General features: G+C 45.8%; 1 protein-coding gene across 2 annotated transcripts in view; it reads left to right on the top strand.

The window, feature by feature from the left end:
* adprhl1 (ADP-ribosylhydrolase like 1) overlaps nucleotides 1–1,679 on the top strand; it is a 45,176-nt gene extending 43,497 nt beyond the window's left edge. For both annotated transcript variants that reach the window (XM_038802745.1, XM_038802746.1), the window contains exon 7: nucleotides 1,165–1,679. In XM_038802745.1, the coding sequence (XP_038658673.1) occupies nucleotides 1,165–1,337 (173 nt within the window). In that variant the 3' untranslated portion in view covers nucleotides 1,338–1,679. The remainder of the gene's footprint in view (nucleotides 1–1,164) is intronic.
* Nucleotides 1,680–12,602: the final 10,923 nt, after the last annotated feature.

The raw sequence follows: 12,602 nt of genomic DNA, 5'->3' as shown, positions 1-12,602 counted from the left end.
AATTTAGATTAGCCAATTATTTTTTCCAATTAAGGGGCAATTTAGCGTGGCCAATCCACCTACTCTGCACATTTTTGGGTTGTGGGGGCGAAACCCACGCAGACACGGGGAGAACGTGCAAACTCCACACGGACAGTGACCCAGAGCCGGGATCGAACCTGGGACCTCAGTGCCGTGAGGCGGTTGTGCTAACCACTAGGCCACCGTGCTGCCCTCACTGTCCATACATGAAGCCGTGAGTCATTCAGAATGTTGAGGAATGTAATTGAGGAAGGTAATCAGCTTTTAGTGCAAATTATTTGGATGCCGTAAATATATCATTCAATTAGATCATAGCTGTATCTGCATCTCAACTCCATTCATCCATCATTGCTATAAAGCCCTTGATGGCCCCAGCAAAATAAAACTCCATTGCCCTTTATCTCAAAAGCTCCAATTGTTCCCCAGCACCCTTCTTGGATGAAGATGGTTCCAAATTTTCACTATTGTTTTGACCATTTCCCTGATTTCCCTTCTGAACAGACTTGTTTGCATTTTAAAATCATGGTCCTTAGTTCTGAACGCTCTCACCGGAGTAAATAACTTCTCTATAGTGACCCTATCAAATCCTTTTAAACATTTTGATTAAATTACACTTTAGTCTTCCAGATGCAAAGGAATATAACCTACGTTTATGCAATTTTGCCTCATAATGTAGCCCTGATGAAGTTGCGCTGTACTCCCTAAAAAGGCCAATTCATCCTTTCTCAGATATGACGTTCACAACTGAACCCTCCTGAAATATCAAAATGAGTATCCGTTTGCGGGTTCAGGATTTCTCCTGGTGCCTTATGACTGCTGCATCCAATATACCTTCAGGGGGTACAATGGGTGCTTTTATTTCAGGCTCTCTGGAGTATCTCTCTGGACATAATGTTCAGCATGAGAAGAATCCCTGAGGCTCCATAATGCTTGGTGCCATCAAGGCATCTCTTAGTATTCAAGCATCAGTATGCAATTACGATCCATATCATCAGCTGATATTGCACACTCAGCCAGCATCAAAAGAGATTTTCTGCTGTACAGGATTCTTCCTGTGTACAAACTGGCTGCTGCCATTCAGCCAGAACAACACTTCCTAACCAATTGAAGGAAAACACTTAATATCTTGTTTCATACCAACAGGTGAGAGTGGAGCCACTGGATCAATTGCAGGCTGTCTCTACGGCCTACTTTATGGAATGACCAACATTCCCAAAAGGCTATACGAAAATTTAGAATTCAGGGAAAGACTGGAGGAGCTTGCAGAAGAACTGCATAAAGCAGCTATTGGCAGCAAAACCCTTGGGCAGGTATAAGGTCGCAAGTGGAATACAGTCAGTTGTTCCACGAAGAGAAGTTCAGCCTCACACTTCCAGACTCTCTCTGGCAACTACAAAGCTACTCTCTGAACAATATATATTATTGATACCAGGACAAATGAAAAAATATAACTATGAATGAGCACAAATCTGTAACTTTATAATAAATGTGTGTACCTCATCATACACGGAGAATATGAATTTCCTATATCAAATACATTTTAAATAGGAAAATAATCTGAACTGTATAACATATGAAATTACTTTGGTATTTTTATTCCGTACATATACTTTAAAAAATTTACTGAATAAATATTGAACGTTGAATCAGCTGATAAACTGACTAATCCAATCATGACTGCAATATAATGGGGTTTGTTTAGTTTAATAATAAAATCTCTGTGAAACATGGTGATCTTATCACTAACTTTTGGCCATTAATCTCAATGTATTGGCATCAATTTTCTGAGCGTGTAGAGGCCACAAGAACTGTCAGCACCTGCCAGAGGTTCACGTCAGTGCTGATGGACAAGATATAAAATTACTGCCATCATCTGCCTTTTTATTATTAACAGTACAAAGACCATCTTGAAAATTGGCTGATTACTTTGAAACATTATACAGCTATTTGGAGAAACAAACTGTGTGCTTATGTGTGGGCAAGAGCCCAACATCACATAATACAGCACTGACAGAGATCCTCAATAGTTTAAGGCACTAGACATTTGTCCCAATGGGTCTTTGAAATTGGCAGGAATGCTGCCCCCGGGGAAACTCCCATCATAAAAGCAGGTTATTATTTGAAATATGTACGTGCGATCTTATGTATAATGTAGGCCAGCTAACCGTTTAGTATGTATCAAATCCTGGCAGTACACTTTGAGGTAGGTTTTCCATCTTCAGTGCCCCAGTCAAGGCCGCTCACTCTTTTTTAAAACAAAAATCTTTTTATTGGCATTTTCCCCATTTCTAAACAGTTCCATACTTTTTTTTTTACGACGTTAATTTATTTTATTGCACAGAAAGGTTTATCCTGTCCTTCCCTTAATTTACTTCATGTACATTTCGCTGCCCTCTGACTTGGCCCTTGGTCCTTTCCACCCCCACCTCCAGCACCCCCTGCCCCCAAGTGTCCTCCCCCTTTCCCCTCCCTCCCTTTTCTCCCCTCCCCCCCCCCTTGCGGTGTTTGCTTTGTGATCTGGGAGGGGGGTTGCCCCCCCCCCCACATCTTCTCCGTTTTTGTGACTTTCCAGCCTTTCCTCTTTCTCCTCCTCCCCTCCTCCCTCCTTCCCCCCAGGTTGGGCGTTCCTTTGGTTCCCGTCGATCTTAGTTTTCCCCTTGTCTTCCCTCTTTTTCTTTGCCTCTCTCCCGTTTTCCTATCTTTCTCCTCATTGCTGGCCTCGAGCAGGTTTTGGACCAGGCCAACAAACTGCCCCCATGTATCTAGGAAGCCTTCCTCCGACCCTCGGATAGCAAACTTAATCTTCTCCATCTTTGATTAATCTATGATTAATCTAGGACAAAGGTTCCGCACAACATTGTGGGCCGAAGGGCCTGTTCTGAGCTGTATTTTTCAATGTTCTATGTTCTCCAGGTGGAGAAATTCCGAAAGGTCAGCGAGCCAGTCTGCAGCTGTGGGTGGTGCTGCTGATCACCAGCCGAGCAGGATTCTCCGACAAGTGATTAGAGAAGGCCGCTCACACTTGGGCATATATTCCAGGTGACATATTCACACACCTGGAAATGTGTATTCCACATCAACACACACATACCAGTAAAAGTTATACTGAGCACTGACATGTATGTCAAACATACACACATCTGGATATGTATTTCAGACACCGAAACACACACACCTGGACATGTATATCAGACACAGAGACACACACACCTGGACATGTATATCAGACACTGAGACACACACACCTGGACATGTATATCAGACACTGAGACACACACACCTGGACATGTATATCAGACACCGAGACACACACACCTGGACATGTATATCAGACACTGAGACGCACACACCTGGACATGTATATCAGACACAGAGACACACACACCTGGACATGTATATCAGACACAGAGACACACACACCTGGACATGTATATCAGACACTGAGACACACACACCTGGACATGTATATCAGACACTGAGACACACACACCTGGACATGTATATCAGACACTGAGACACACACACCTGGACATGTATATCAGACACCGAGACACACACACCTGGACATGTATATCAGACACTGAGACACACACACCTGGACATGTATATCAGACACCGAGACACACACACCTGGACATGTATATCAGACACTGAGACACACACACCTGGACATGTATATCAGACACTGAGACACACACACCTGGACAGGTATATCAGACACTGAGACACACACACCTGGACATATCTATCAGACACCGAGACACACACACCTGGACATGTATATCAGACACCGAGACACACACACCTGGACATGTATATCAGACACCGAGACACACACACCTGGACATGTATATCAGACACTGAGACACACACACCTGGACATGTATATCAGACACTGAGACACACACACCTGGACATGTATATCAGACACTGAGACACACACACCTGGACATGTATATCAGACACTGAGACACACACACCTGGACATATCTATCAGACACAGAGACACACACACCTGGACAGGTATATCAGACACCGAGACACACACACCTGGACAGGTATATCAGACACTGAGACACACACACCTGGACATATCTATCAGACACCGAGACACACACACCTGGACATGTATATCAGACACCGAGACACACACACCTGGACATGTATATCAGACACCGAGACACACACACCTGGACATGTATATCAGACACTGAGACACACACACCTGGACATGTATATCAGACACTGAGACACACACACCTGGACATGTATATCAGACACTGAGACACACACACCTGGACATGTATATCAGACACTGAGACACACACACCTGGACAGGTATATCAGACACAGAGACACACACACCTGGACAGGTATATCAGACACAGAGACACACACACCTGGACATGTATATCAGACACCGAGACACACACACCTGGACATGTATATCAGACACCGAGACACACACACCTGGACATATATATCAGACACTGAGACACACACACAGACATGTATATCAGACACTGAGACACACACACCTGGACATGTATATCAGACACTGAGACACACACACCTGGACATGTATATCAGACACCGAGACACACACACCTGGACAGGTATATCAGACACAGAGACACACACACCTGGACATGTATATCAGACACTGAGACATACACACATATAATAATAATAATCTTTATTGTCACAAATAGGCTTACATTAACACTGCAATGAAGTTACTGTGAAAAGCCCCTAGTCGCCACATTCTGGCACCTGTTCGGGTACAGTGAGGGAGAATTCAGAATGTCCAATTCACCTAACAAGCACGTCTTTTGGGACATGTGGGAGGAAACCGGAGCACCTGCAGGAAACCCACGCAGACACAGGGAGAACCTGCAGACTCACACAGACAGTGACCCAAGCTGAGAATCGAACCTGGGACCCTGGCGCTGTGAAGCAACAGTGCTACCCACTGTGCTACCATGCTGCCCACATGCACAAGTATATCGGACACTGAGCATGTCCCAGTCACTGAGGAGCATCGCCAAAGGTGTTGACACAATAGTGTGGACTATGGGGAACCGCCCAGGGCTGGCAGAGACATATGATGCAGGGGCAACCCCTCCATCCATGGTGAGCCCCAGGGCCCTATGCGCACTGGCCAGGAGGAGTGGGCGCTGGACACCAACCTGGACCCGTCCCATGGAGTGGCGACAGTGGCCACCAATTCCCCGAGTTCCACCCCTCTGATAAGGCTGCGTCTTGAAGTCAGCACACAGGACTGGGTTGCACAGCTGTGCATGTGCCATCGACAAGTGTGCCATGGCCCCCAGCCTCAGAGCTCCCAGAGGATGCCCGCCAGGGGCATCAAAAGCCACGGGGCGAGGTAAGTAGCTGGCTGCCTCCACCACAGATGTGCATCCTGGGAAACACCTAGACGTAGTGGTAGACCTCGGAGGGCCAAGCACGTTGAGGATCGTTGTGGGCATCAGGGCAGGCGGGAGGGGGTGGGGGTGGTAGGTAGGGGATGGGGAGGAGAGGGTCTGGGGGTTGGGTGTATGAGGGGCAGCACCATCGGAAGAGTGGTGGATTGTAAAACACATTAAACACCTTTTCGCCCAAATGATGCCTCTGTCACTTTTTTCCACAATGCGAGCTGACCTCCGAACCCTTTGCCCATCTCTCCATGCATCCCCCCTCAACATGGCAGTCACCCACCCTCCGGCCATGGACATGTCACCGGAGCTGTGTGTCATCCCCTGGGTGCTCGGATGTTGTGTGTGTGGTGTTGCCTCCCGTAGTGTTCAAACACAGTGTCGAGGCATCAAGTTGTGATTGGGATGCTGGGCAATGACTCTCACATGCTACATGGCCCCCCCCACTCAGTGGTATCCACTTGGGATGTGTAAATTGCTCACTTAATCAGGATTGCCAATTCCCTATCAGAAATAGTCTTCAGCTGCACAGCCAGAGGCCTCGGCAGTTGGTGGGGGTTATGGGTGGTCATTGGGGAGATGGGCAGGGACAAGAGTTGCCCCCGGAATGGGTAAACGTTCCAGGGGTTGGCACGGTGGTGCCAAGAGCAGTTGCCTGCCGTTTGCCCCCTCAACCCTCATATGATGGCCCACCCCTAAGTTGGGCCCCCACCCCCAGCCGAGGGTCCCTCACACGCAACCGAGCACTAGCGTGGCAATCCCAATGCCCCCAGGCTCTTTGGCTGTGAGCAAAGATGGTTACTCACCTCCTTGGCTCCCCAAGAAAGCCCATCCGCCAGGTTCCTGTTTTTCAAAAGGAGTATTTGTTGGGGATGACGCTGACTGACGGGAGGCTGTTGGATATGGGGTGGCTCTCGTTAATTGTATGGCATTGGTGCTTATGTGGTGATAAGTGGTTTCTCATCAAGCTATGGTGAGATCTCGATTTCACCTAAGGGAGCAGGCCAGTTGTATCGCAAACTGTATGGCACTTGCACAGCTGTCGTTTTTGGCCAATTCCGCTATTCACTGGCCTTGTTTCGTATGAGCGAGAACATAACGAGACACTGAGACACATACACACCTGGACACATATATCAGACACTGAGACACACACACACTTGGACACATATATCAGACACTGAGACACACACACACTTGGACACATATATCAGACACTGAGACACATACACACCTGGACTCATATATCAGACACTGAGACACACACACACCTGGACACATATATCGGACACTGAGACACACACACACACACCTGGGCACATATATCAGACACTGAGACACACACACACCTGGACACATATATCCGAAACTGAGACACACACACACACACACAAACCTGAACACATATATCGGACACTGAGGCACCCACACACAAACCTGGACACATATATCAGACACTGAGACACACACACCTGGACACATATATCAGACACTAAGACACATACACACCTGGACACATATATCAGACACTGAGACACACACACCTGGACACATATATCAGACACTAAGACACATACACACCTGGACACATATATCAGACACTGAGACACACACACCTGGACACATATATCAGACACTGAGACACACACACACCTGGACACATATATCAGACACTGAGACACACACACACACACAAACCTGGACACATATATCAGACACTGAGACACACACACCTGGACACATATATCAGACACTAAGACACATACACACCTGGACACATATATCAGACACTGAGACACACACACCTGGACACATATATCAGACACTGAGACACATACACACCTGGACACATATGTCAGACACTGAGACACACACACACCTGGGCACATATATCAGACACTGAGACACACACACACCTGGACACATATATCCGAAACTGAGACACACACACACACACACAAACCTGAACACATATATCGGACACTGAGACACACACACACACACAAACCTGGACACATATATCGGACACTGAGACACATACACACCTGGACACATATATCAGACACTGAGACACACACACCTGGACACATATATCAGACACTGAGACACATACACACCTGGACACATATATCAGACACTGAGACACACACACCTGGACACATATATCAGACACTGAGACACACACACACTTGGACACATATATCAGACACTAAGACACATACACACCTGGACACATATATCAGACACTGAGACACACACACCTGGACACATATATCAGACACTGAGACACATACACACCTGGACACATATATCAGACACTAAGACACATACACACCTGGACACATATATCAGACACTGAGACACACACACCTGGACACATATATCAGACACTGAGACACATACACACCTGGACACATATATCAGACACTGAGACACACACACCTGGACACATATATCAGACACTGAGACACATACACACCTGGACACATATGTCAGACACTGAGACACACACACACCTGGGCACATATATCAGGCACTGAGACACACACACACACCTGGACACATATGTCAGACACTGAGACACACACGCACACCTGGACATATATGTCAGACACTGAGACACACACGCACACCTGGACACATATGTCAGACACTGAGACACATACACACCTGGACACATATCAGACACTGAGACACATACACACCTGGACACATATATCAGACACTGAGACACACACACACTTGGACACATATATCAGACACTGGGACACACACACATTTGGACACATATATCGGACACTGAGACACATACACACCTGGACTCATATATCAGACACTAAGACACACACTTGGACACATTTATCAGACACTGAGACACACATACACACACACACACACACACACACCTGGACACATATATCAGACACTGAGACACACATACACACACACACACACACACACACCTGGACACATATATCAGGCACTGGGACACACCCACAACTGGACACATATATCGGACACTGAGACACGCATACACACCTGGACACATATATCGGACACTGAGACACGCATACACACCTGGACACATATATAAGTGTCAAGTTTAAGTATAAGCAGAAACCTGCTCCAACGACATCAAACAATTTGTTTCTTTAACAATCACAACTGTATGATTGTCACAACCTTCAAGATAAAATAGATAAAGCTATAGCAGGGATTTTAAAAAGAGTTTCCTTTCCTACACACACACACACACATATATATTAAAATCTTAGCATGCACAATGAGGTTACAATTATATGAAATCCTCCTTTAAACCATGAACTGAGCATAAACTTCAGCTCCTGTCACAATGACATTCATCCAAATTCTCATGGTCTCTGGTGATGGGGCAGGCACGTAGCAGATTCTGTCTCGAGCCTTTACACTGAAGGGTTGGGACTCTGAAATAAAGAGAGAACAAAAGTCAAAGCATGATGACTAACAGGACTATCATCCTGCAATGTTTCCACATTACACAGATCTATACTGAGCTCAAATCCCAAAGGAATCTCAATGTCCTCTTCCTTTACAGGCGAGCCTGTTACTTTGATGTCCATCCAGTAAATCAGCACATTCCTGACCACTTGTAGCTCTTGCTATCATCTGGCTGCTTTGTTTTCTGACAGCAGTGATTTAAAGTCAGACTTTGAAACAAATGTTTTTAAAGTGACGCTGGCCTAAACTGCGGAAGCTTGTATCCAACCAGCTAGAGCACAAATCTGGGCACGCTACGCAAATCTGGTGGAAACATAACCTGACCCCCAGTGGAAACACTGTCCTAATACAAGAACTTTAAACTAATGCAATGAAGCAACAGAACACTCAAAACTACAACTGATTAATAAAAGCCTCCATTGAAAAAACACAGATAGAACCCTACGTTTCTGTTGAACCTCAACTCAAACCCTCACGGGATTTAAAAAATATTTTTATCCAAACAAAATTTTCATTATTACAAAAATATCTCCAATACAACACAACCCATCCCAACCCAGTGTTATACCGAGAATACCCCCCCACATCCATCTCCAGTCTCACCCCCCCAACAAAGAAGACCCCAATAGGCTGACTATACACTGTCCCCCCCATGCTAACAGCTGATAGTAACCAGCTCCCTGAAAAAGGCAATGAACGGCTGTCATCTTGAGTAAAGCCCATCCACTGACCCCCCCCCCCCCCCCCCCCCCCTCATGGCATACTTGATCTTCTCAAGGAACAGAAATTCCATCAGGTCGCCGAACCAGGCCAAAGCCTTAGGCAGCACCAGAGACCTCCATCCAGGCAAGATTCACCTCTGGGCTACTGGCAAGGCGAAGGCCAAGACATGTACCTTCATCCTTGCCTGCAGCATCGGCGAGTCCGACTGTTCTAAAATGGCCGCGAACAGGAATGGCTCCAGCTTAACAGCCAGAATCCCTGATATTGTTACAAAAAGGAGACCCAATAATTAACAAGTTTGAGCAGGACCAGAACATGTGTGTGTAGTTCACCGGTCTGCTCGAGCACTGGTCTGCTAGAGCACTGCTCACACCTATCCTCCACCCCCAAGAAGAACCACTCATATGCACCCTGGTCAGGTGCGCTCTGTGCACCATCTTGAACTGCATCAGACTTAACCTTGCACAACAGGAGCTGAAGTTACCCCTATGAAGAGGTTCACATCACACCGTCCCTTGAAGACCAAACCCAGTTCGTCCTCCCATTGTCGTGATATCATGGTTGTGTTGTAATTCAGCGACTGACCACTAGGAGTCTCCTTGGTATATAAGTGAATGTTAGAGTCAGGTGACCTTAGACTGACTGGAGAGCTGGAAGAGAAAGGTTGCTTGTGCATGATCATGCTGTATTCATCTATCGTTTATAGCTTTAGCTACAAGTTTTCTTGTAATATAAATAAGGCCATCCGACAAGAACATTCCACCCATTTCCTCTGTACTTATAGTGATGCCCGCTCCATTGCCAACAACTGAGATCCTTCACTCCCCTAGCTTGTAAAGAAAAGGATCATATCCATAAGCAAGGACGCTGGTGCCAGGGGAATTGAAGGATGCTTCTTGCGTACAAATTCAAGCACCTGAAAGTATCTGAATAAGATCACAAGACATAGGAGCAGAATTCGGCCAATTTGGCCAATTGAGACTGCTCCGCCATTCAATCATAGCTTTTAAAAAATAAATTAAAAGTGCTCAATTATTCTTGTTTCTCCATTAAAGGGCAATTTAGCATGGCCAATCTATTTACCCTGAACATCTTTGGGTTGTGGGGGTGAGACCCACACAGATCCGAGGAGAATTTACAAGCTCCACATGGACATAGAGGGGCAGCAGGGTAGCATGGTGGTTAGCATAAATGCTTCACAGCTCCAGGGTCCCAGGTTCGATTCCCGGCTGGGTCACTGTCTGTGTGGAGTCTGCACGTCCTCCCCCTGTGTGCGTGGGTTTCCTCCGGGTGCTCCGGTTTCCTCCCACAGTCCAAAGATGTGCGGGTTAGGTGGATTGGCCATGCTAAATTGCCCGTAGTGTCCTAATAAAAGTAAGGTTAAGGGAGGGGGGGCGTTGTTGGGTTATGGGTATAGGGTGGATACGTGGGTTTGAGTAGGGTGATCATGGCTCGGCACAACATTGAGGGCCGAAGGGCCTGTTCTGTGCTGTACTGTTCTATGTTCTATGTTCTATGACAGTGACCCAGGGCCAGGATTAAACCCAGGTCCTTGTTGCCGCGAGAGAGCAGTGTTAACCACTGTGCCACCATGCCGCCATCATTCAATCATGGCTGCTGTGTTTCCCATCCCCATTCTCCTACCTTCTCCCCATAACCCCCGATCCCTTTATTAATCAAGAACCTACCGATTTTTGTCTTAAAGACACTCAGTGATTTGGTCTCCACAGCCTTCTGCAGCAATGTGTTCCACAGATTTACCACCCTTTGGCTGAAGAAATTTCTCCTCATCTCAGTTTTAAAGTTTTGCCCCTTCAGTCTGAAGCATTCGGTGTAATGATATTATGGTTGTTCTGTAATTCACCAACCGACCACTCGGAGTCTCACTGGAATATAAGTGAATGTTACACTCAGGTGACCCCTCAGACTGGCTGAAGGAAGATGGAGAGAGGTTTCTAGTGCTTGATCTTACTGTTATCCATTTGTACAGTTAATGTTAAGAAATCATTTATAGCTTGAGCTGCAAGTGCTCTTGTAATATAAATCAGGCCATCTGACAAGAAAATGACATGGTACCAGGATTGGATGGTATTAAACACTGAGGAAAAAAAACCTATCAGCCTGCTATGAGGCCCACAGTGATTTGAAGATTTTGCAGATTGCAAGAATTAACATCACGGAGTCATTGGGGTCACCAATGAGTCTCAGATTTCATGGTGATGTGGACAACAACGGGTGTGTGTTTAAACAACAACTTAATTTGTTTCTTACTGCAGTGAATTTAGAAGGTCAATCAGATTTGAGTAAGATAGCAATGATCCTAACAGCCGCTGGGCCCAAAGCAACTGCTGTGTTAAGACATTTAAATTTGCAAATGATGAAGATAGAAAAAGGTTTAGTTAAGTCATTCGAAGATTTGATGCATATTGCAGCCCCAGAAAGAATTAAATTTATGACCGATAAGTGTTTATATCATGTTGACAAAAGATATGAGAGTCCATAGATTACTTCATCACTGATTTAAAGTTAAAAGCTAAAACCTGTAATTTTCCTGCAGTGGAATCTTCCATAATTCGGGACCAGATTGTGTTTGGTGTGAATGAAAATAAGCTGAGGGAACGGTTGCTGAGGGAATTGGGAGTATCTTTGGAACAAACAGTTAAAGTTTGTCAGGCTCACGATCCAGCAGCACAGCTTCTGAAATGTTTCTCAGTAATGGCGGTGTCTTCTTGGAGGAAAACACTCCAGTTGCCGCCTTTTTCCAAAAAGGTATTCTGGGGTAAATCTCATCCGGCCCAGGTTACGTATCAACCTTAATGTCTTTTAAAACATCCAATACCTCCTCCTTTTTGGTGTCAACATGACCCAGGCTATCCACACACCCTACCCAAGAATTATCTTCCACAAAGCCCTATTCTTTGGTGAACACTGATGCAAAGTACTCAT

The sequence above is a fragment of the Scyliorhinus canicula genome, chromosome 7 (genome assembly GCF_902713615.1).
Source record: "Scyliorhinus canicula chromosome 7, sScyCan1.1, whole genome shotgun sequence".
In the NCBI taxonomy this organism is placed as follows: Eukaryota; Metazoa; Chordata; class Chondrichthyes; order Carcharhiniformes; family Scyliorhinidae; genus Scyliorhinus; species Scyliorhinus canicula.
Note: the sequence above shows the minus strand (reverse complement) of the source record. Positions and strands in the feature narration are given on the sequence as shown.